The sequence below is a fragment of the Argopecten irradians genome, chromosome 12, assembly GCF_041381155.1.
Source record: "Argopecten irradians isolate NY chromosome 12, Ai_NY, whole genome shotgun sequence".
NCBI lineage: Eukaryota > Metazoa > Mollusca > Bivalvia > Pectinida > Pectinidae > Argopecten > Argopecten irradians.
Window position 1 is genome coordinate 21,348,769 of NC_091145.1, and position 26,586 is coordinate 21,375,354.

Here is a 26,586-nt window from a genome sequence, read left to right on the forward strand (position 1 = left end):
TCTCCGGAAAGGTTCTGGGCCTTTAATCAATCATTTACAAAAACCAAAAACTCGAGCGCTTTCAGATTTGAAAGTCGCTTGCTTCCTACAACAACAAAGAATTGACATTAAGGATTTGGCGCGATAGCAGTTGTTGACCAAAATGTACTCTTTGTAGCAATGCAAACGTAGGGGGAAATTAAACAAGGTAAACTTAACGTAAAATCCAGTCGTTCGAGTTTATAGAACAGGAAAATCTCGGAACCTCTCGTGAAAATAACTACGTTTGCCTTATGTCATACTTAAATGAAATATGTATGAAAAGATGTACTCCAATATTGTTGTGAATATTATGAATTTATTTTGATGTGAACTGAGTAGATAATACGCTTATACTTTACACTGTCCCAAAACACCACTTCATGCGCAGCACACCGCACCAACTCGAAAGTTACGTTAATATAATATAGTAAAATATCTTCGACTGCATTGTTTTTCCAAGAGCTTTGTCATTGACAATATGGCAGCATAATTCAATTTATGTAACACAATGTTTGAAGAGCATTTTATTTGGACCTATTCTAGTGTATAAAAATTAAATATTCGTTGAAATTCTTTCTGTAAAAAATGACATATTACACAGTATCCTTGAAAATGGTCTAAAGTTGTACACATAGACCAAACAAAAAAATATGTCTATTTAGGGTTACCCGACCGACCCTAATTTTTTTCCCTGAGAAAAAAATCAAAAGTCGCGATTTCGATCTCAGACTCCGGTTCCGGCCATTATTTTAGAGTGAAAGACACTACAAAAAAAAAAAAAAAAAAAAATGCCGACCTACCGACCCTACTTTTTGCCATTGTAACCCTGAACAGTATATTTTTTGGCCTTAAAACATAAATATAGATGGGTGTTATTCGTTGCATACAAAGACTGTATACATTCAGGGAATAAGTGAGTATAATAATAATACGATAATATTGATAATGTTGAACCACAGGTTCACGTTTTGCCAGTCATTAAAATCTTCAACTCTTACCAATCCATACCCAACTGTCAATATGAAGCTAAAGTTTCGATTTAAAGTGGTTTTATACTACCAATTAGAACCACAGTATAGTACACACATATCTATAGAGGCAAACGGCTGTGGTATTATCTCCTCAGCCTTGTAATTCGGTCAAGTATCTATTAAAGGTGCTGATATGATTACCTGCCTGATTTAACTATCAAACGGATAGGAACTGCCTGATTTAACTATCAAACGGATAGGAACAAAGGGCACATCATTATCTAGGAATGTCTGATGCATTGTGACAACAATACACTGTGTATTGGAAATACCCATACACTAAACATATCGAGGAACTAGTTTGATTAGTATTGTTTTACAAAAAAACCTATTAAGTGCAATGTACTTACATTTTACTTAACTCATTTAACCCTAAAATTTTATAATGAACTGTTCCAAATGAGTTTCCAAGGGTGAATGAGTTATTGCTCTAGATATATTTATCAAATTTCGAAACAAACCGCACTACTATTTTTTTATTCATATTGTTTCGTTTTCTGATGACTATAAGAAACGGATTCACCACCACCGCCGACAGAGCATAAATGATTTTCATCATTTGAACAATAATTGGTGTTTAATCGTGTATATATATATGTCTAATTAAACAAAAAATAATATAAAATCATTTATTTCGCCTTTGGTGCATGCGCAATCAGTACTTCATTCCATATAGGATATAGTGACACGGAATTTTTTCGGGATGCAATTAAATATTTTTCATGTTTTTTAACTTGAAGTAAAATTAGAAGCTCAAACTTTTCAATGGTGGTAATGGTGTAAAGTAAGTAACTTTTGTAACTGAAGAAAAATACTAAATCGTCTGCTCATGTTTTTGATAGTGAAAAAAATACTATTTGTCTGCGGTGGAGCAACTTTAAAATATCATCAAGTTTTCCTTTCGGCTATTTCGAAATAAGATATTTAACGTTTGATTTTTGTTTGTAATCTTGACACAGATCAAGTATAGTTGATACAGGTGGTCACACTTCAATGTGGAGGAAATAAAGATTATTATTATGAAATATTCAATCGAAGGCTGTTGACCGAAAACCGCTTCATTCGGGGGCGAGGACGTCATTCAAAGTGAAGGATAATTTCCAAAGGTAAGCGCTAAATAATTCAGAGACGCGACGTCAAGGATGCAAGACCCAAAGGCCTTCCACACATGGGTAAAGAGGCAAACCGAAATCCGTTCTAATGAGGTGATCAATTTAGAGAGGGAGAGGTAGAACCCAAAGCAAAAGTCTCAAATTTACCAGGACTCAAAAGTTCCCTCACAGAGGCGAACCCTCAACTCAAAGTCAAAAGACAAGCTGTGTTCAGGGAGACAATGTAGGTCTTCTCAGAATTATAGAAGAAAATATATATTACTTTAGTTGCCTTTCAACAAGGATTTATAAGTCAGTGCCTTTCATGAATCTGCAATTGAGCAGGAGGTACAATTCTTAATCCCTAGACATACAAGACAGACTCGTCATCTTTAAATAGGGTTGGCTGGTGTTTTCAATGATTATCAAAATAAACAGATATGAATGTACAGCCAACTTGAAATTCATTGTTGAAAATAATTGATATAAAATGTTCATGTTGTATCATGGATTTTCATATTTCAATTTTGTCAAATCCAAATTATCAAGTTACATACATTATGTAGCAATTAGTCTTTTAATATATATCTTTCAGTACACTTTTACAAAGGATAACGATACTGGGTTGTTTGTTCAATATAACGACAGGTACGTAAATATAATGTCAATACATAATTTTTGTTTTCTGTACATTTTGTATCATAACATTTAGATGTCATTGTTTACCACTTGTTTGATATGCTGACAATATATTTCCAGAATGCAACATTTTCTGCTAAAATAGAACTGTATTGCAAAAGAATTGTATGTGAATTTTATTAATTTCATGCATAATGAAATGCATTTAAGTAATTAAGCTTTTTCTCTCCTTTCCAATATATATCTATCTCAAGCTATAATAATCTGTACATTTACCTCACCTGTATGGTGAATTTCTGAGTGAGGGATAAATTATCACACAAGAATATGTTGTTGCTATTTCATCCTTGTCATCTTAATACCAGTGTCTCTTGATCTATTTCGGATAAGTCTGGCATAATGCTACAGGACCAAGTCATGGCAAACTAAACACAATTCACCCGAGAAAAAAAACCGCAAACATTTTTTTTTATAAAAAATGTATATGTTTATTTCAGAGGATAGAATTAATGAATAGCTATAAATTTGGCTATAGATAAGTAATTAGGTGTTACAGCATATCTCTGGCAGCTAGGAACCATAACTCTTACGACACAAACACTTGACCACAGACAGGAACAACTTTTACTGACAACCCTCCAATATGTAGTGTTCCTATATAAACCATTTAACTAAGTAAATGCAATTCTGTATTTAATATTAAATGCACCAAACATTACCCAACTGAATTAGTCTCATTATTTTTGCTTCTCTTGGATATACATGTATATGAAGCAATAAGAGAGAAGCACAAAAAACAAATCTACAATGATATAAGAAACATTACTAAAATATCCCAGTGTTAATTTAATTACTCTCTGAGATATTAATTACCTCCTTGGTAATGTAGCACTGGGAGAGTGGAATAAAGGGAAGTAACTCTGATCATAGAATGGGGAAAATGTTTGCTTCATATAAATTTCCTCATCTATGTTTTCTCTGAATGTATTTATAAATTGAATCAAAATCAACACACTGGGTAATGCATTACTCTTTAAATGTACATGTCAACACAAGCTCTCATGTAAAACAGCTTTTGAAAATTTCATCAATAACAAACAATAATAATAGCACTAAATACATTCCAGGACTTTGTCAGTCCAGCTAAGACACACATGCCATGGTAACAGGTAGATTTTCTATTAGGTGATCTAGCACTCTCATCTTGCATCTTGAATCTATCACGATTTATGTACTGCATATTATATTGTCCACAACTTAAGTTTGACTTTTTAATACAACAATGAGAGGTTGAAAGTAACTCTTTTTAAAGTTTCCCCACAAGTCGAATTCCTTATTTTTCAACTTTTTGACAAATACCATTTACAAACTTTCATGTACCTCTAATTTTATCAATGTCATATTTTCATAAATGTATCTTCAAAACAGAATTCAAACAAATAGTTCGAGGTTCATCAAAAAACATTGAATTCCTAATTTTTCAACTTTTCTACAAAAACCATTTACAAACTTTCATGTACCTCTAATTTCGTCAATATTGTATTTCTCATAAATGTATCTTCGAAAAGAAGGTTAGTAAGTTTCTAGCAATATGCTGTATGTAAGTCAGTTTGGCATTCTAAGCCAAGATCTCTCGGACCTTATTAACAATACAGTTGGCACTAATGCCAAACTTCTCCAGTAGCACAGCACTTGGTCCACTGCGTGGAATCTCCGTCACTGCCATTTTGTACACAGAAAATTCCTTATATGGACCAAGTTCTCCACATACCGCATCTCCAAGACCACCTGTAACGATGTAAAATATTTAACAAAACGTTAAAATTATTTCTGTACTCCAAAGAATTTTTCTTGGTTTTTTTTTATCACTACCTAAAGATTTTCATATGACACTATGAAGGATACAGACATTCTACTCCAAGAGTCATTATACAAGGGTTTTGAGATCCCAAAATGACCTGGGTAAAGTACCATTTACTGTTGATTAGTCTCAACTTCCAGTGATAATGACACAATTTTTTTAAATGACTTTTGAGACATTTGGATCTGATTTCTCGAACAAAAGTACAGACTTAAGTCTTTCTATGTGAGATATTTCGACTTAAGTAAGTTTTTGACTTCAGTTTTTTTCGAGAAATCAGAGCCTGATCATAATTACAGGAAGGTAGGACTAATTGACAGTAAATCAAATTTTACTCACATTGTTTTGGGATCTCTAAACCCCCGTATTGGGAAGAACATGAGGCTATGCCCGACCCAAGGCAACACAAAATATAGTTCCGAAAATAGCTTCATTCTTTGGAATTTGTTACGATTAAAAACGGCGATTCTGAAATGTTGTTTTCATTTATAAATAATACTGGTTCAAATTTTATCACAAAATCATTCTTATGTCTCTTCAAACAGAAAACGTGCTGCACAGTATTGGCAGTGCATTGAATGTGTGATCCAGTTGCTCGATTTAGCAGGGGTCCAGTTTCAAAGAAAATGACGATTGGTGAAAATGCCAAGCAGTTGGTATTTTATTATTATATCATTTATACATGATCAAACCTTTTAAAACTTGATTTCAATGATTGTGGAATGTAAATAAATGTTGTATTTCCGTCTGATAATTATTTGCAGCTGACATTTAAATATTTATTAACTAAACTTAGTGTGAACTCCAACTCCTGTGTCTATGGTATGCTATGTAGTCCAATAATCATGCTTTGGGGCTCAATACAAGAGATCCCAGAGGGATCTTGGCGCCCACCAAAAAATGATCTATATCTGACAAAGGAAAGATGGATCTTTTCTCTACTTTTTAAACTTTTTCAAACCTACTACAAATAAAATTTGAGACAGATCGCTTCAGTACCTTTTGAGAAATAGCGGTATGCACAACTAGGGCCCTAGGGGAACCTACATATGAAATTTGAGAAAGATCCATTCAATACTTTCTGAGAAAAAGCGATAACAAACTTTGAATATAAAAATCCAAGATGGCTGCCTGGCAGCAATTTTGTTGACCGATCGGTCCCAAATCACAATATGCACAACTAGGGCCCTAGGGGAACCTACATATGAATTTTGAGACAGATCGATCCCTTCAGTACTTTCTGAGAAATAGCGATAACAAACTTTGAATAACAAAATCCAAGATGGCTGCCTCACGGCCATCTTGTTAACCGATCGGTCCCAAAATGCAATATGCACAACTAGGTCCCTAGGGGAACCTACATATGAAATTTGAGACAGATCCCTTCAGTACTATCTGAGAAATAGCCATAACAAACTTTAACTATCGAAATCCAAGATGGCGGCCTGGCGGCCATCTTCTTCACCGATTGGTCCAAAAACGCAATATGCACAACTAGGGCCCTAGGGGAACCTACATATGAAATTTGAGAAAGATCCCTTCAGCACTTTTTGAGAAATGGGGATATCAAACCTTAACTATCAAAATCCAAGATGGCCACCATCTTGTTTTTCCTATCAGCCTCAAAATCTGTATGGCACAAAAAGGGACCAAGGGTAACCTCTATGTGAAGTTGAACAAAATTCCTTCAGTAGTTCTCAAGAAATATCGATAACAAACTTCAACTGCCAAAATCAAAGATGGCTGCCTGGCGGCCATCTTGTTTTTCCGATCAGCCTCAAAATCTGTATGGCACAACTAGGGACCAAGGGTAACCTCCATGTGAAGTTTGAACAAAATCCCTGCAGCAGTTTTTAAGAAATAGTGATAACAAGCATTGTTTACGGATCGGACGAAGGACTACAGACGACGGACCACGGACGCAGGGCGATTTGAAATAGTGTACAAGCCCCACCATCTGATGATGGTGGGCTAAAAATGTGTTAAATGTGGGATTTAATCACAGATCATTGGAAGACTTCCGTGTTATTCCTGAAATGTGATATCATTGTCAATTGGAGTTTAAGAATTAACAATCTAAATGAAGTAAGTAGAGAAATATCTATTTGAAATGTTGGTGGTTTCCAACGACCCTCTGTTGTCGTGGGTTTTGACACTCACAGAATCGTTTCGTTATAATGGACGTAAGGCCTAATGTCAATGATATCAGCCTGTTTATAATTTGAACTGGGGGCTTGAGCCTAAGTCAGTGTTTCATCAAAGTAGACGTGTATAATACTGATAATTTCTAATATCAATTTATCAATTGTTTCTGTCTGTGTTTCCAAATGTACAATGATATTACTATAGGCCTCATCGCAGAAAATTCATTCAAAACTATCCCTTAATGCACTATTGAAATTAACTTATTTTATTTTACTGAAACCATCTGCCAGTGTACCTACCCCATGCGTAATGATCCTCCACGGTGATGACACGACCACCTGTAGCCCGAGCACTTGCGATGATCGTCTCCGTGTCGAGGGGTTTGATGGTGAACGGGTCAATCACTCTGATGTTGATTCCGTCTATTGCCAGTTTATCAGCAGCCTTCAGGGCCTCATGTAGAGTTACACAACAGCCTATCACAGTGACACTATCTTTGTCAGACTGGCGGACAACCTGAAACACCATTCATTTTAACTTAAAATGTATGGATCCTTGCCACTAAAGAGAGCAGAAGAGTTCTTGATTTAACATTTGTCGGTAATATCTGTGTTCAAAGTTCGAGATAGGATTCTGGAGGATGCATTTAATATATAAATAGAGGATCTTACATGAGTGACTATGAGATATGAAAGTTATCAAACAAATTTAATAATATGATATGCCACGATCCTTTAGGCGAGTGGCGTATCAAATTATTTAATGAGTTTGATAACTTTCATATCACATAGTTACTCATGTAAGATTCTATTTATTACATCAATTTTATTACCAGGTAATAGAAATATAAGCAAAACTTTAAATATATAAAACAGTAGAAATCCGGCTCGGATATGACGTTTCCGTCTACTGAAACAATCATGCGACTTCATACATGTATATATATTATGACGTCAAATCTATAAGTGACGTCATAATAGTGTTATTACACATGTGTCCTACTATATTTATGACATGGCTGGATGGGCCAGTTACGTCATAAAGGTGATTCTAAAATCAAGTTTAAGATGGATAAAGACTATAGGACATATGTCTGTCCAAAGAAATTTTAAAGTGCCCTACATTGGCAGGAAAAATTTCACGATTTTACAGGACATTGCTAAGATTGTGAAAATTTGATCTGCGAAAATACAGTTTATTGATAAAAATGAATAATTCATACATATATACCCTAAAACCATATCACGAAAATTCAAAACCTCTAAAATTTTAAAGTTCCTTGTTTAAATAGTGATTGACCCACCTAGATATCCAGTTATATCTGAGTAATACTACAAGTATATGTGCTTGGTATTTACTAAAATTAGTTATTTTGCTAAAAAAAATAAATTTAATTTCATATATTCTGACATCAAACACCTTGTAAGAACTGATTTTGTAGATTTCTGTTTTTTTGGTTTTGTACCTGAGCCTTTCCAATCTGCAATTTAGTAGTTTCGTCGTACAACATGCTGGTTGCTGGTCGACTGGTCCTTACAAAGCAGATCCCCTTTTGGTTTGCTGCTAGTTCAATAGCTCGCTCACATGACACCGCATCACTAGGGTAGAATACCGTTGACCCGGGAATGGAACGGAACATGGCAATATCCTCCAAGGCCATCTGGGAAGGGCCATCCTCACCAATGGACACGCCACAGTGCGAGCCCACAAAGTTAGCGTTGGTCTGTGATATGGCGCCCATTCTGATCTGGTCGAAGGCTCGTGTCAGGAAGCAGGCAAAAGTACTAATAAATGGCACGGTCCGATTACGGCAGCCACATCCGATACCAACACCAACAAGGTTCTGCTCCGCAATGTAGCATTCGATAAAACGATCAGGGAATGCTTTCTGTTAACAGAGAAGGCAAAAATCATTTAAACTAACTGCTTTCCAAGACTGAAAAGAAAATATCACTGTTTCAGAACTTAAATCATACATCAGAAATCCGCTGATCATGATAATACCGTATTTGACCCAATAAGAGTGCCCACCTCCCCTTCCCACTTTTGATGCCTCAATTTCACTAATATCAACCTGAATATAGACTGAAAACCATGAAGATTTCTCTATTTGATTTCTTTTGAATGAATTAATCTGTGTAATGATTTTGTAAATTGTTAGTCCAAATGAGGTCCTAGTAAGTAAACCTTCATTTTTCAATTTTATCCACCCTGGGTGGGTGCTCATTGGGTTGAATACAGTTTATGGATTTCACCTGACCCTAGGTTTTTCAATCCTTTAGATTCCGCTGAATTCATGACCTTCAAAAACTCCTTAGACAAGCACTAAAAATTGTGTTCATTTGCCCATCTAAGTATCTAAGTAAGTTTAAGTATTCTTCCTCCATTTATCTGTATTTATGAGGTTTTTAAAAGTTTGAGAATGCTCAGAGATACACGTTCTAAATAAATATTAGTTAGGCATGCGAGAAATGGTAACATTTATAAATACACTTTAAAGATGCTCCACTGCTGACAGAGCATAAACGTTACTCATCATTTGAACAATAATTGATGTTTCATCGTGTATGTACAAGTCTAATTAACACAAAAACTAATATAAAATAACTTATTTCGCTTTTGGTGCATGCGCAATCATTACTTAATTCCATATAGGATATGGTGCCACAGAATTTTTTCCGGATGCAATTAATCATTTTTAATATTTTTATCACGAATGAAAATGAAATGCGCAAATTTTGATTGGTGGTAATGGTGTAAAGTAAGTAACTTTTGTAACTGAAGAAAAATAGTAATTCGTCTGCTCAACCGACTTTCTTTCTTTTTTTCTTTCGGTTACTAAGTTTCGCGATTTCCATTTTAAAACAAGTTCGCAAAGATAAACATTTGCAGATTTCAAAATCGTCTGAAAATTCCTATCCGAATCACTGATTTCGCATATTTTCCTTGGGATTGCACACAAAAGACTGTTGGTTTACAGTATATGTACCCCGTAAGTTAACATACCTTAAACTCTATGGCAAATGTAGAGTTTTTGGTGTCACCGTCCATAGCAACAACACGGCTGTTATTCTCGCCGATCTTTACCAGGGCTTTTCCATAAGCCTGCCTAGTCGCAACCTAGTTAGAAAAAATATACATATCTTTAGAATTGCTATCACTTCTAAGCTCGCTAGATTTGGTCTTTGGCCTCCGCTAACAAATGGGTTTATTGCATTAAATTTGTTACAGTATTTGTCTCTTCTGTCTTCTTGTAACATCTACAGTTAATTATATACCACATGATTTTATGTCTGTCTTAATAATGGAGCAGACTGCCTTAAAAAATTTACAATTTATTTTGTCTACATAAACTTTGAATCAAACGTGTTCCATTAGGTGGTGCAGTATCATTTCAGTACAACTGAAACAAACCCACAAATGGAATGCACAGACTGTTATCTGTATTATACCCTTGTATTTCTTGCTTCTAAAACATTGATAGGAATTTGACACAGAAATATGACAGGATAGCTACCCAATAAAAATAGATATTCACATCTACAGCATGGCTGTAAACTCATTCACCCCTGAAATTTTATAATGGACTGGTCTAGTCTTTGATTTAGAAGAGTCTAAATGTATCTTCAGGGGTAAATGAGTTACAGAATGTTAGATGGAGGAAACACATTCTATCATAGAATCCACTCGATCTAAATAAAATTAGACTTGTACGTCCGCTCCACTACGTTGCTCTGCGATAAGCTCCAATACAAGATATAATAACTCCCCATTAGGGGTCACCTCAGCATGACCCCTGGCCTAGAATCGGAACATCTCGGGATGTACTGTTAGTCTTTTATACTTCTGAGAGAATCAACCACACCATAGATTCCATAGGTGAGATGCTGATTGGCTAACCACATGGGTCATACTGAGGTGACCCTGATTTGTTAGATCTTGTATTGGAGCGTATCGTAGAACATCATAGAAATACAAGTCTTATTTTAATTAGATTGATAAATCCATTTGATATTCAGTGACTTAGCTCATGTGATATATTTGCATATGTCACAAGAGTAGTGTAATATGCCATGGAGTGATTTCCATAGGTTGTGCTGGACAGGAAATCTATTGAGACGAAATGACCCTAAAACAATGAACTAATGTCAAGAAACAAAAAACTGATATCTGGATTTGAGGAGTGAAGGGTCAAAAAGGCCGCCTTCAGTATCTTACACTTGTGTTCATTTTACATGAGATATAATGAAACTCATCTCAAAGTTTTTAAATTTGCTCATCGTTTAAGATCATATATACCTTTGCCCCCTTTTCATAGACAGGGGGAGATGACAACTGGATGTTAGTGATGTCAACGTCTGGGACTGGAGTTGGCTGGGAAATTTGGATTTTATGGGGTCCTTTGTTCTTAATTTGCTGGGAAATTGCCTCTCTAGAAGCCTGAGACTGGGCGCCCAATGGTTTACCATGCCAGTTCTCCTTGTCTTCAACCTCTATAGTCGTAGAATGAATTTGAAATTAGACAATGAAATGCTGCTCAATTAATTTGAACCATAATCCTTTTTACATGCACGTATTCATTGTCTTTTTTACTTTGTTATATCAAAATCTGGATAATTTTTAATGAAGATATAATCACATTCCACTGTGTGTGAAATTGGAATAGGATGGAAAATGAATAACTAAACTAATCAAATCTAGGATATTCCATCTTTGCATATTACAGAGTTATCTCCCTTGAGAAGTAGGTATCCATTATGACTTTATTGTTTTGTTTCTCTTTAAAGTATGATGTTACATTCCCAAACACATGACGTCACAAGAGCAGATAACTCTTTAATGTGCAAAAACAGAATATTGGTACTCATGCAGGTGGACCGACAGATCATGCCACCCTAGTCTGTCCTAGACCCATAGGCCCCAAGATACGCCTACCTGGTCGGGATACACTTTTGCCCTAAGAAATCCTACCTGGTCTGTATATACTATTGCCCTTAGATATGCCTACCTGGTCTGTATAACTATTGCCCTTAGATATGCCCTTAGATATGCCTACCTGGTCTGTATACACTATTGCCCTTAGATATGCCTACCTGGTCTGTATAACTATTGCCCTTAGATATGCCTACCTGGTCTGTATACACTATTGCCCTTAGATATGCCTACCTGGTCTGTATACACTATTGCCCTTAGATATGCCTACCTGGTCTGTATACACTATTGCCCTTAGATATGCCTACCTGGTCTGTATACACTATTGCCCTTAGATATGCCTACCTGGTCTGTATACACTATTGCCCTTAGATATGCCTACCTGGTCTGTATACACTATTGCCCTTAGATATGCCTACCTGGTCTGTATACACTATTGCCCTTAGATATGCCTACCTGGTCTGTATACACTATTGCCCTTAGATATGCCTACCTGGTCTGTATACACTATTGCCCTTAGATATGCCTATCTGGTCAGGATACACTTTTGCCCTAAGAAATCCTACCTGGTCCGGACACACTTTTCCCCTGAAATATGCCTACCTGGTCCACCTCTGCCCTTGTAGGTCTTGGCCACAATACAGGTTGGTTTGCCTTTCACTGTTGAAGCATCGTGGAATGCCTTACAGAGGTCATCTACACTATGTCCGTCCACAATGTATGTGTTCCACCTAAAACAATAGGTAATTAGTCAATTAAGGAGATCAGAGAAATCAACATTAAATAATAGAATCAATCAATTAAAGCACCATAGCTTTCTGAACCAAATGATTAAAGTTTTTTAAAAACAATAACACAAGAAAATGTATACTGATAGCCTAAGTTGGGTAACAACACCAAACAAATGCAAGTTTCCCTGCATAATCGATGTTAACTGAAAAGATTCATTTCGCTGTTTTTTCATCAATGGAAGAAACTATTTATAGACCTGTCTTTTGAGACAAGAACGAAGGTGTAGGTGTCAGGACAAAAACATTCAATATAAAACTAGAAATATGTCTGTTAGACATTAAGTGCTCGCTATTCTACTTCCTAAAACCTTAATTTCCAGAACGATATGCATCTATATGTATAAGGCTTCTGTGGTGAGATATTTTTCATGTACAAAACTGTAACACCTAATTTATAAATAACCCGCAGATATACATATATACTCACAAGCCTAACTTTGAACTTTGTTAATTGTGTTCCTTGTTACATTGAAGTTTATTTATCTTATTGATATTGATACGATAGACTTGTTTCGCTGTTCAAAATAGTCGTCCGCTACAGCACCTGTGTCATGCTTGAATGTCTTTCTGCGTACATCAGATCTAGAGCTCAGGCATCCAGACTGATATTGTATAATGTTTTTTTATTCTGTTTCTCTAACACAAGGCTGGGTGATTTTATGAATATTTATTAGAACCGTAGCAAATACGGTGTATGGTCACTGGGGTTATTAAGCGATAGTACAACGTATATGTATACCTAGGACCTAGGATGATGTGAAATAAATACAAGAGATCCCAGAGGGATCTTGGCGCCCACCAAAGAATGATCTATGTCTGACAACAGAAAGAGGGATATTTTCTCTGCTTTTCATACTATATATGAAATTTGTGAAATATCCTTTCAGTACTCTCCGAGATGTATAGCAGTAATAAACATCATTTATTAAAATCGATCCCTTCAGTACTTTCTGAGATATAGCGGTAACAAACTTCAACTACCAAATGCAAGATGGCGGCCTGGTGGCCATCTTGGTCATCGATCGGTACGAAAATGCAATAAGCACAACTAGGGACCTAGGGGAACCTACCAATACAATTCGCGACAGATTGCTTCAGTACTTTCTGAGAAATAGCGGTAACAAACTTCAATTGTCAAAATCCAAGATGGTGTCCTGTCAGCTATCTTGTTCACCGATCGGTCCTAAAATGCAATATGCACAAATAGGACCCTAGGGGAACATACATATACAATTTCAGACAGATTGCTTCAGTTCTTTTTTAGAAATAGCAGAAACAAACTTCAACTATCAAAATCGAAAATTACGGCCTGTTCCCCGTCTTGTTCACTGATGGGTCTGAAATTGCAAAATGCACAACTAGACCTCTAGGGGAACCTGCACATGAAATTTGAGACAGATACCTTCAGTACTTTCTGAGAAATAGCAGTAACAAACTTCAACTATCAAAATCCAAGATGGCGGCCTGGTGGCCATCTTGTTCACCAATCGGTCCGAAATTGCAATATGAACAACTAGGGCGGTACGGGAACCTGCACATGAAATTTGAGACATTTCCATTTAAAACTTTCTGAGAAATAGCGGTAACAAACTTCAACTATCAAAATCCAAGATGGCGGCCATCATGTTCACCGATCGGTTCGAAAATGCAATATGCACAACTAGGGCTGTAGGGAATGTGCATGCGAAATTTGAGACAGATCCCTTCGGTAATAAGAATTGTTAACGGACGGAAGGACGGACGGAAGGACTGACAGATGGACGGACGATGGTGGGCTAAAAGTATTATCTGCTGAGTAACACTGTAAATGTCTTTGGCCGGTACTTAAAGTTATCCGTTTCATCACTTTCTTTTATTGACTACATAAACCTGATTCACATCATATTGTTCCGGAGGTTTTCTAAAGTCGATCAGACCCTTAGAATATCATGACCGATGCAAGATTTTGTATGATACGCCGCTTGGAAGTTTACATAAAATGAATGTGTTTAGCACTGTTTATTGTCAGAAGAACATCGCTGATAGATATCTCTTATTTTTGAAAGGTTGGTGTCACTAAATCACGGCGAAATCTATTAAACCGTATAAGACAGTGATTTCCTATATCACATGTGCAGTTAGAACCTGCACATAGCGGATGTATACAGACTCCACACCCGACAAGCAAAACAATAGGGCGAGAGTACGCTTGCCCTAAAAATTCTACAAAGCTTACCCAAAGCTCTCAGCTCTTGCTTTATAGACATCAAGCTGATGTTGTAAGCTGGTCGGCTCACTCTGTCCAAGACGATTCACATCAAAAATGGCCACCACATTGTCCAAATGGTAATGGCTAGCGAAAGCCATAGCCTCCCAGATGGATCCCTCGGCACTCTCGCCATCTCCAATCACACAGTACACGCGGTAGTCAGCCTTATCTATGTACTTCCCTGTGTAGCCCATCCCCACAGCAACGCTTAGACCCTGGCCCAAGGAACCTGTTGCCACGTCGACAAAGTTCAGTCGTGGTGTTGGATGGCCTTCAAGGTCGGAGTCAATTTTCCTGAGTTTCAGCAAATCTTCTGTAGGGAAAAGGCCCGCTTCAGCCCAAGCAGCATACAGAATAGGAGCAGCATGGCCCTGTAATACAAGAAAATATTGCTTGGCAATGTCCCATAATCTTAGTCAGAAAGTTACACTATGAAATATGTACATAAGAGGTGTACTTTTGAATGACACGCTCATCCTGACAGAACTGACCTTGGACAGGATAAAACGGTCGTTGGAGGGACTTCTCGGCTGTTCGACACTGTACCTCATGGTGTTGAAGAACAGGACGGACATGACCTCTGCCATAGACATACATGATGATGGATGTCTGAAAAGAGGAAAATAGCATTATGAAAATGTCTTTACAAGTTGTTTTTTTGTCATTTTAATTAATCTTTTCTTTCTTTTGGCTTCAATTGGTTTTCAATGTCGCAAAATTCAACTTGCAAGACCAATTTGGAGCAAAAAAATGTGTCAAGAAACAATGATTCCACTGAAGTGACTGTTATCTATATATTTACATTTTCACTGCAGCCCCACTATGTAATCTTATCAAGTGCAGTTTGCATTCATATAGTGTATGAATTTCAAGCGCTTATTATGACGTCATTATCATTGTGACGTCACAATTGTCGTGCCAGCGATCACGAAAAACGCCTGTTCCATCCATAACGATAATGAATGATTAATTCATTATAGATGCAAAATCCCTTGGGATTTCATCATAAGATTGTAACCAAATGTAAAAATAAGCATTGAACCTTTTTTATAGAATTTGCCTCTGTCCAGTTGGCATTCATATATATATATTGGCTATGAATGCAAACTGAAAGATGTTCAATGCTTAAATGAACCTCTATTTTGATTTTCAGAAGTCAAGCATCATTTAATTAAGTATACAATATAACTTTTTTAAACCAGCCCTCTCCAAATCCGGATCCCTGTGTATTCTAACATACTTGTATGATATTTTAGTAATCCTAGCCTGTGTAATCTGGAAACCTGACTAGTCTGGCCCGAGTGGCATTCGTTTTAGACAAGTTACACTTTACTTGGGAATCAAAGTAATTTAGATCATCTATTGCACTGTAATAGATGTTCTGCTTTACCTTGACCTTGAAAGACAATGAATGCCAAGCAAGTACTTGTGAAGAAGAAACCACATGAAAATTGAATTTGTAAAACAGGCTTTGTAACTCCTATCAAATCTTTTTTTTTACCATTTTATCCCAAATGTCAACCTTTCTTTTATAACTCTATAGTATTTGAATAAAACTAGAAATTCAGCAAGGTTTTGATGTATAGTTAAATGAAGAAAAGGAAGTATGGATGAGAGATTGGTGGTCAGAATTGAGGTAAAAAAATAACAAAGTGCCACACTGAAGAATCATACCAGCCTTGCCAACAGAAAACAACAAAAATAATACAAAATCCTTTTGGAAATCTTATTTTACAAAGAGCATGAGTAGGGTGGGGATGAGATGGTACACTACAACCATCAACTCCTAATAACCACTTGTCTACTGAGTATAACGATCATTTAATGGTGTGACACTAACCGGGCAAATCAACCATATAACACAGCAAAGGCCGAAAATCAATCTAAAATGGATGAAAGTTTAATATCTTTGTACATAGGCCACAGGCTATATAATCATTGACATGAATTACTGTCTGAATCTGTGCTGAAGGGCTGACATCGTCTAACAGATTGAATTGTTCTGTACAATTTTCCTGTCTATGGATCCCATGCTTTTATCATCATGCTATATTACTTTATGTAAACTATGTATGCATGAATATGGGAATAAATACCCACATAGTACTGTAATCACCATATTAAGCGCCACTGTACCTATTGCACACATCTCCCTTTCTCCGCAGGTCATGAAATTATATAGACAAACTTTCTTATCATATGACACAGCTAAATCCTACAGACTTTTTATCAGATTTGCTAAATTTGAATTCGAAAGGGAAAAGGAAAAAATTTCTTTATATTTCTAGATTACATGATGTAAATGCATAAGGAAGTGATATATTAAACTATAGGAATCCGGATGCTATTGTCGTAATATACATTGTGCAGGCCACCTTTATAGAAACAACTTTTTTTTCGTCCACCTACCACTTACACAACAATTTTTTGGCAATATGGATATTGCTGTTGGAAGTTTCTAGATTGTATCATGCAGAATAAACATAAATCCAAGAAAAAAAATTTAAAGGACATACAGTATCATATCATTAACCCACGGTTATTTAATATTTTATTCTGTAGTTGACTTTATTTGTGGGGGATTAAATTATGCTTTACACTGTATTTGTGGGTAATTCTGTGAACTTTATAAATATCTGAGAACACAACCATTGTTAAACATTGACAAGAATGATGTTACTTGTACTACAGTTAAAAATTGACAATGTGCAAAACAAGAGGCCCAAGAGGCCTTGACATTCACCTGAGTGCTGCTACAGAAAAAGCATTGCAAAGTTGGTTCAAACCTGTAAAAAATTTACAAATTAGAATAAACTTTAAAGTTGAAACTTCACATTAGAATTTTTATTTTTTGTTTTTCATTTAGATAGTTAGTGTATTATGTTCCCAACCTTATGCTTAAAATTCTAATTTGCTTTGCCAACGTTAAACAACAAAACCCAACTAGAAGTCAGTCAGTGTCAGTGATTTTATAAATTTCACTTTTTAATCTATGAAGATAATTTGGTTCCATCAAACCTGTGAATTCAGAAGCAGGTTTTTGAAATTTTAGCCATTTTGACCCATTTTGGCACCGCCCCTCTGGTCCCTGTGTGTCAGCCAGGACCAAGATGGATATGATGTTAAAATGCTATTTCAGGCAAATAATTCTAACCCAGTTTGACTCATACCTTTCTATCTATGAAGAGTATTTTATTTTACCACATCTGTGAGTGGAGAAGAAAATTTTGGAAATTTTAATCAATTTTACTCCTTTTGGCCCCTCTCACAGCCCCCTGGGGAGTGGGGGTTATATAATTCACAATTTTGATTGGCCTATAATTATGCCTTAGAAGGTTTGTGCAAAATTTCATTGAAATTGCATCAGGTTTTTGAGAAGAAGTCGAAAATGTAAATTGTTTACGAACACACGACGGACGACACAAGACGGACAACGACGGACAAAAGGGCGATTAGAATAGGTCAATTGAAACTTCGTCTCAGGTGACCTAAAAATGTGCAAGGAAGACAAAAGATAAATATATTGAAGTTCTGCTGCCAACCATCAAACAATAGTTATATGGTAATCATGGAGATTTGTTTATTTGTTTGCTTTTGCTTAGAGAATAAATACCATTTTTCAGCGGTGGAGCATCTTTAACCTCCAGTAAATACAACCTCTTGTCCCAAAACAGGACATGTAAGATTTAATCTTTCAGAATTAGCCAATGAGATCGAGCGAGATTGTTTTCATGAAAATCAAGACCCCCATATCGATTACAATGCAAAGATTTCAAGGCGTTTATGAAAGCAAAATTTTACACCAACCAACGCCTACGCAAGACTGAAATTGTCACGTCATGAACAAATTATAACGTTAAAAATAGCTTGACTACCTATAATATAGCTTTACCCTTGTAAATGACTCACCAAAATACATGTACCAGGTATATTGTTACTGAATAGCTATTCCTCAGTAAATAACACTCTCAGGTAAACAGCAAATATTTCAGGTATATCGCTAAGTGCTAACAAATATTTCCAGTTTTATAGCCCATATCATAGCACATGTTTCTACAGAAAATTTACAACTTAATTTAAAATCTGTCAAATGATCTGTGATTTTAAGTAAAATCGTTCAGCATGACTGATAAAAACACTTAATTGGTGCTCAATACCTGGAACATTTTACTTAGTTATATTTCTTACTTATGGATATAAATATTGGCTACATTAAATACCAATAAGTTATTTATGGAACAGGATGCGATAATTCAATTTGAAAACTAGAAGAGAGTACTCAGCATCATTACATCAAAATAATCATATTTTCATTTTAAGTCGATTGATCGTTTTTCAGAAATTTAGATACGAAAGACAGCTGTAAATTAGGAATCTAGGTTTTTTGTATGTAGCATGCTGCAGTAAAGGAAAACCCCAGGACTTCCCAACCATAGGTGTTCAGCATGATGGTAAGTCAAAGACCTACTATAGACTAATTATTTATAATATTTCTATATATTAGTCTATAGTGGGTCTTTGACTTACCAGCATGCTAAACACCTATGTTCCAAACTAAGAAAGACAAAACCATTTGAGCTACCTGCAGGTTGCAGATGGGCAACAATTTTATTTTCAATTTCAAGGGTATCATGGGATTAATTATATATTCAAACAACAATTCATCAAACTAAAACTCAGGTGATTTATAATCTGTACTTGAACACAACATGCTACAGTGATCAATGACTTGTACAGCAATTTTTAATCAGTAACACGTCAACCTACAGACTGTCTGGAGTGTATCGCAAATATTTACTATGGAATCTTAAATTTCTTGTTAGGGGAATTCAATCTGAAAGACACCATCACACCTGACAAACAGCTCAAAGTTACCAAGATGTGGATCTTATAGTGACGTCAGTAAAAATCATTGAAATGATAATTTACTTTCAGTCTTCTTTTAGTCTTGACCTAATACTAAATAGGCTAATGCATTGTGACCTCGCTAAATCTTTAATGTAATAACTTTGCAATGATAATTTACTTTCAGTCTCATTTAAGTCTTTACCTTCATTGTAATAGGCTAATAGTTGTATATATAGAATGAGATAATTTATTCTGATATTCCAATCACTCTTTACAGCAAATGAATTTACAGCTAATTTCATTCAGTATTCAGTTGTTCTTGTCAAAGGATATACATGTACACCTTACATGAGTTATATAAATCAAGGCAACCACAACATTTCCTCTCTCTGTATCGTAATGTTTGATGTTATGTGTTTTTAGTAGGACGACATCTTAACCTCCTTCGATTTGTTAATGTTTCATACTTGTTGAAAGGTGAAACCCTGCTACCAATTACATGTAAATGATAAATTACTTTATGGTTTTGTCACCATTAACACTTTAGCTAGACATAAAAATATGTATGTATTTGATGAAAACAAACATCTTGTAAATTTCAGATCTAGCTCCAACCCCTTATAAACCATACATCATTTGATGCATAATTTTATATACTGTATACTAATATAAAAATATATTCATATATTATGCACCAATTTCATCTACACTTTTGTAAATACTAAAACCAAGACCAAACAAATCTAGTTATATGGACATTTTCGATTTCCAGTTAATCTGTAACATCCAACAGCTTGTAGTTATTTTCATAATTTTAGTGCTATAACACTTTCATTACAGCTTTGAAAATAAAATATTTTGATGTTCAGTTCCTTTGGCAGTAATGAGAATGCTTCAGTGAGATAGCACTATATGATATGGGCAATGTGTCTCCTATGGCAATTCTGATGACACATAATTAACATGAACGTCTTGAAGTTAAGACTCCCCAGTCTCCCAAATTATATCTTTCCTTACCACAGGCAATACCAGGTAAAATGAATGCATGGGGAGCTGTGTTGCCCATATAATGACCTCAGTTATTGATAGCTATATAAATTCAAACCAGTCAAAAAAAAAAAAAAAAAAAACCCTCCTGTCAGAATTCGAAAGGTGTATAAAAACTCACCCAGTGCCTGCAGCATCAGTACTGTTAATGCTATGAATCCTTAATTTGTTGGCAATGTCCTTCAGTTCTTGAATTTTGCTAGCCATCTCTCTAACAAGCTGCTGTCTTAAACTCTTAGTATCTTAATTAAAGGACAGACTAAGTCTACACACAGTTCAGCGGCTTTTCCTTCGTTGGCGAGCTTCTATTTAGGCCAGGGTATAGTCCTGCATCAGCTATATATAATACACCAATACCCGATACCTATATACTGTATAAAGTTACAGTCCTATATATACTTCCAATAAACTGTGACACACCATAATCACATTATTGCATCTAAATAGACTAGTTTCCTGTCGACACAAGTTCTGTGTCCTCTTCGGATGTACTGATCACCAGGGCTATCCCCGGATTGGCTGAGCTAATTACAATTTATTTCTCACTTCCCGGCAAAATACTAACAGATTATACACAGGATTTATCCTACACAACATTAGGGTTTAATTGGGAAAATCTATTAATAGTTTTCCAGATAAATAAATTCGACATCAGCATTTTACACCTGGCCAGTTCTCACAGATGTATGTATACATATATAGATATGTAGGTGCTTTATTCGTGATTAAATTTTGCTGTATTCGCTGTTAAGTTGATTTCTGTGAAATTCAATACAAATAAAAATAGCAAGGATGACAAGTATATTTGCTTATTACTGTTAAAACCTAACAAATGCACGAACATTTCTGATCGTCAATTACTATACAGTTACTACTATATCAATTTTACATCCTCAACTCATACATATATGTACAGATGCTTAAAGTTAATAAATTTTAAATATGAACAATATCCATTGGCTTAGTTTCAGAGCTAAAGGAGATATATAAAGCCCTCTACATCCCTTACATGTAAATGGATATGATATGTACATGTATTACAGTAATTTGAAGTAAATCTTTAAGATGATTGAAACTTTGAACAAAGGGGGTCGCTTTTTTTAGGGAATCAAAATGTAAGTTATGGACAAAAAAAAATCTGCCATATTTTATCACTTTTGGTACTCATGGTACATTAATCTGTCAAAGTAAACATGCATATGACTTAATTCCTTCCTTTGAGAAACATTATTGCCTCATGATTTGCATGTGAATTAAAGACTTAAGTTCATACCAACATGAAATACTCAGTACTAGGGCTGGGTAATGGAAGGTATAAAACGATACGATACATATTGACAATATACTGAAACAATACACGATACGTATTGACGATATACTGGACCTCTTTTTTCAAATTCAGTTGACCATTGTGTTTTGAATATTGTGACGATAAAAGACAATTTTGATAAAACATTCTATAACCTGGCAAAACCCTACCAAACATCTGATTTGGTTCACCATCTGTGTTGATTTATTTCTGTCAATTCGTATTCTTAGCTATGAAGAAACATTTCTAATTAATCTAGGTGACATAGATGCTAAATACGCTTCCTTTTGATTGAAATGCTCGTACTTGAATGATGTTATAGAATAAGTTTTGTTTGGAATTTTGTCTTTCTATAATGAAAACAGTAGGCTGAGTTGTTAAAAGGATACAGCAATATACAGCATGTTTGCGTATCGATATGCTTCTGAAAACCGATAAGTATCGGATTATCGACATATTGATCCAGCCCTTCTCAGTACTGTCATATATATGATAATATGGGATGCTATTTGCCAATGTTATAAGCAACACACAGCTGTAAAACATTGTTGAATCCATGGGATACGGGGGATAGGGGGCATTTATGTAACTTAACTTCCTTCTATCTGTATGATATATAGGGGAGGGGCCCTAATTATGGAAAAATACACTAAATTACTCGTATCTTTATTTCCTTTTTTTTGTTTTAAAACTTTAATGCTTCTCTATGGGTAACAGTTGATCATCAAACTCTCTAACCAAGATTTTGGTTATATTTTCAGCTAAAGTTATATAGATATAGAAGGTTTGGAGGTAGATAAGTACTTCCCCATATTGTTTAGGAATACCAACTCTCAACTTAGAAGTGGAGTACATTTTATGGGCTAAATTAATTAAAGATGCTCCACCGCCGACAGGGCATAAATGATATTAATCACTTGAACAATAATTGGCGTTTAATCGTGTATATATATGTCTAATTAACACAAAAAATATTACAAAATAATTTGTTTTGCCTTTGGTGCATGCACAATCAGTACTTAATTCCATATAGGATATAGTGCCATGGATTTTTTTCGGGATGCAATTAATTATCTTTTGTAACTTTAACTTGAAGTGAAATTAGAAGCTCAAACTTTTCAATGGTGGTAATAGTGTAAAGTAAGTAACTTTTGTAACTGAAAAAAGATACTAAATCGTCTGCTCATGTTTTTGATAGTGAAACATTGTCATTTGTCAGCAGTGGAACATCTTTAAAGGATTTAAGCCGTGCATTGATATTGCAAAAAACAATGGCAATGAAATATAATAAATAATTCATCAGCTGGCAGTTCTGTTAAACCTGATTTCAATAAAACCAGCAGCTAAAATCAAATAAGTGAGATTGTTAACGAACTTAGCATCATTGACGGAGAACTGACTGAAGTACAGAGAGTCAACATCATTTTACTGACAAGTGATTGAAATACAGAGATTCAGCATCATTGGCAGACAACTGACTAAGTAGTGATTTATAGGATTTACCTCTATTTACCCTATTGGGCCCCACCCCTCCTGCCCTAGGATGTCAGAGTCAAAATTTTTACAAACTCTGTTTCCCTTTCCCCTAGGATGTTTCTGGCCAAATTTGGTTTCAATCCATGCAGAACACTAGGACTAGTAGCGATTTATAGGATTTACCTCTATTTCCAATTTATATTGGGCCCCACCCCTCCTGCCCCCTGTGGGTCAGAACCAAAATTTATACCAGTTCTGTTCCCCTTTCCCCAAGGATGTTTGTGGCAAAATTTGGTTACAATCCATGCAGAACTCTAGGATAAGGATTTACCTCCATTTCCCCTATTGGGCCCCGCCCCTCCAGCCCCAGGGGGGGTCAGAACCAAAATTTATACAAGTTCTGTTTCCCTTACCCCAAGGATGTTTGTGGCAAAATTTGGTTACAATCCATGCAGAACTCGAGGATAGGTAGCAATTTATAGGATTTACCTCTATTTCCCCTATTGGGCCCCGCATCTCCTGCCCCGTGGGGTCAGAGCCAAAATTTATACAAGTTCTGTTCCCCTTCACCCAAGGATGATTGTGGCAAAATTTGGTTACAATCCATGCAGAACTCTATGACTAGTAGCGATTTACAGGAAATGTTGACGGACAGACGGATGACGCGCCATGACATAACCTTCAGGCCAGGTGAGCTAATTATAATAATATAAAAACTCAAGATTTTGTATCAAGGCCTTTCTGCCTTCACAGGCGTCTTAAGGCGGAATATATTATATATAGATAGTATACCCGCTGTACTTAAGGATACACAACAGCATATCACCGTGATTATCACACGAGATTCCTGATACTATAATCAGCCATTACAATGTCGAAATAAAGTGATTTGACTGCTCTAACAGTCACATCGACTCTGCTGGTCAAGTCGAATAACGCCTACTGAATACAGCATGCTTAGTAATCAGGAACAGCTATATATATATATATATATCATGGAATAAACTTAGATAAGATGGCTTTCAGTATATCAAGAATTGTATATAATGGAAAACATGTATTATTACATGGGCTTTACCATGCAGTTTTAGCGACATATTTTTTTATTATTATTTGTTGTACACACTCTTAATTGTCCAATTTTTTCAATACTCTTTTAAAATTATCCAGACTGACAGAATTCTGGCAATCAAAATATATGTTTATTTTTATTGTTTTTTAAAACCCATAAAAATTCACATGTATTTTCATTAATATCTATTCCTTTGTTATTTTGTTTGTTTTTGAAATTTTTTCACTATAGAATATTAATAGCATTTTATGAGCAGTAGGTAGTAGATTTGTCTTCAAGCAGACATTGTTCATCCAATGATGTACATAATGTGTTGGTAAGGACGTCATTAACCGATACTTGATGTTAATTATAAACCACAGACATCCTATTTATACCAACAAAATAACAACTATCAAGTTATACAAAAGATGTCACTTCTACCTGTATGGAGATGAACCCTTGAGATACACACCTCCAATTTACCCAATTAAAAGAAATGAAAGGGGACTTTAATAGCACAAAATTTGGACTAGTTTACCCTTTCGTAAAATTATTGCAAAATTTGCAAAAAAATGAAAATAAATAAATTATTGGCATTCATATTTTCGGTCAGCATTTATCTCGATGGACCCAATAAGTACCCAGGGCATCATCCTCGATACTCCAGGGGTTCCGATCACTTACGATCTCTACACCCCTGGACTATTTCATAGTAAAACTGGAGGCAACAGAATACAACAGGTAATTTAGTCATTTGATGTACATCAAAAGAGGTGTATAACGGTACACTGTGGTTGACTGTGGCTTTGATGTTAGGCGTCGCTCTCTCTGTAGTCTTCAAAGGAAATCTTTGCAAGCCTGTGATTGGTCAAATGTTTTCCGCTGAGCTGCCTTCAATTTCACTATGAGATAGTCCAGGGGTGTAGAGATCGTAAGTGATCGGAAGCCCTGGAGTATTGAGGATGCCATGGCATTTAAAAATGAAAAAATGTAAAGGTGCTTTATAAGACAAAATTATTGAAAACCTATAGACTATAGTTTTGATAGTTTTGGTCTTATGCTCCGGCAATGGCAATGTCCAAAACCTCAAAAGGTTAAGGTTGTGCTTATAGGGACATGGACACTTATTGTGTCGAATACGGCAAGTGAAACTGAGACTACAAAATGGGAGAAATGTGTTTTATTAGGAAGGGGCCTTTACTATGTCGAATACGGTTTACTCGGTCTGGGTCAGTGGTCTGGGTAGCTAGGTGTAAGGGAGGCAACTCGTGACAACAGCTCTGACGGACGTGCCACAAATTATAAATAACAACGATATACGTTATCGACAGTATCAAAATTTTACAGCATGTGCATAATCATCAAAACCTACTAAAATACTCATTATATTAGTTTTAAGGCGAACGTCTGTCACAAATTTCACGTTCCTGCTTCCCGAATCGGTCACACGTTATCAGTCAGCTAGGCCTAGTGAGAGGGTGAGAAGCCGGTGGAAAAATCCGTTGACAACACTTACCCGGAATTACTGGCATCTGTTGCGTTGATGCTATGAATTCGCAACTTGTTAGCTATATCTTTGAGATTTTGAAGAAGCCCAGCATCTGGTCTATGGTAGCTCATGTTGAAAGTTGTGAAATGCACGCTTAGAAAATCCAACCGGCACAGACAGCCTTGACCTCGACGGGACGACTAAAGGGCGATAAGTCATACGTTAATTCTGCCGTGACAGGTGCGCGGACCAAAATCGAGTACGAGTTATCTCCCTTCTAATTCTAATCGTTCTACAACTGTGAAAGAAGTCCATAAATATAAGTGAGACCCCATCTGATATACGTCCTTGAAATCTCCGATGTATAAAAGTGGACAAGGATTTTAAAGAAACACAAGGAAAGGACTAAAATAACTTGTGTCCAATCCTTTTGTTATTCATCAATGAAATAGGTTTCAATAAACCCTAGTAAATTGATTTTAGATTTTTTTCTTTACATTTCATTTTTTAGCGAGCGATGACGCAAACATAAAACTTCAAGACGATTAAATGCGATATAATATAAAGTACAATGTAGATTATATTAGAGATATATAAAGTAAAT

At 35.7% G+C, this 26,586-nt stretch overlaps 1 protein-coding gene across 2 annotated transcripts; it reads right to left on the reverse strand.

Annotated features, from left to right (window-relative positions):
• Positions 1–3,244: 3,244 nt before the first annotated feature.
• Positions 3,245–26,183, reverse strand: LOC138336151 (transketolase-like). Of its 2 annotated transcripts, none has more exons than XM_069285481.1 (9): positions 26,010–26,183; positions 15,251–15,368; positions 14,727–15,130; positions 12,324–12,451; positions 11,088–11,281; positions 9,795–9,908; positions 8,254–8,676; positions 7,088–7,304; positions 3,245–4,570 (listed from the first exon to the last, which is right to left on the reverse strand). In XM_069285481.1, exons 1-9 carry the CDS (start codon positions 26,111–26,113, stop codon positions 4,401–4,403), a joined length of 1,872 nt encoding a protein of 623 aa, XP_069141582.1. In that variant the 5' UTR covers positions 26,114–26,183; the 3' UTR covers positions 3,245–4,400. The 2 variants fall into 2 exon arrangements, with proteins under 2 accessions (XP_069141582.1, XP_069141583.1); XM_069285482.1 differs by lacking the exon at positions 26,010–26,183 and adding an exon at positions 20,776–21,133.
• Positions 26,184–26,586: the final 403 nt, after the last annotated feature.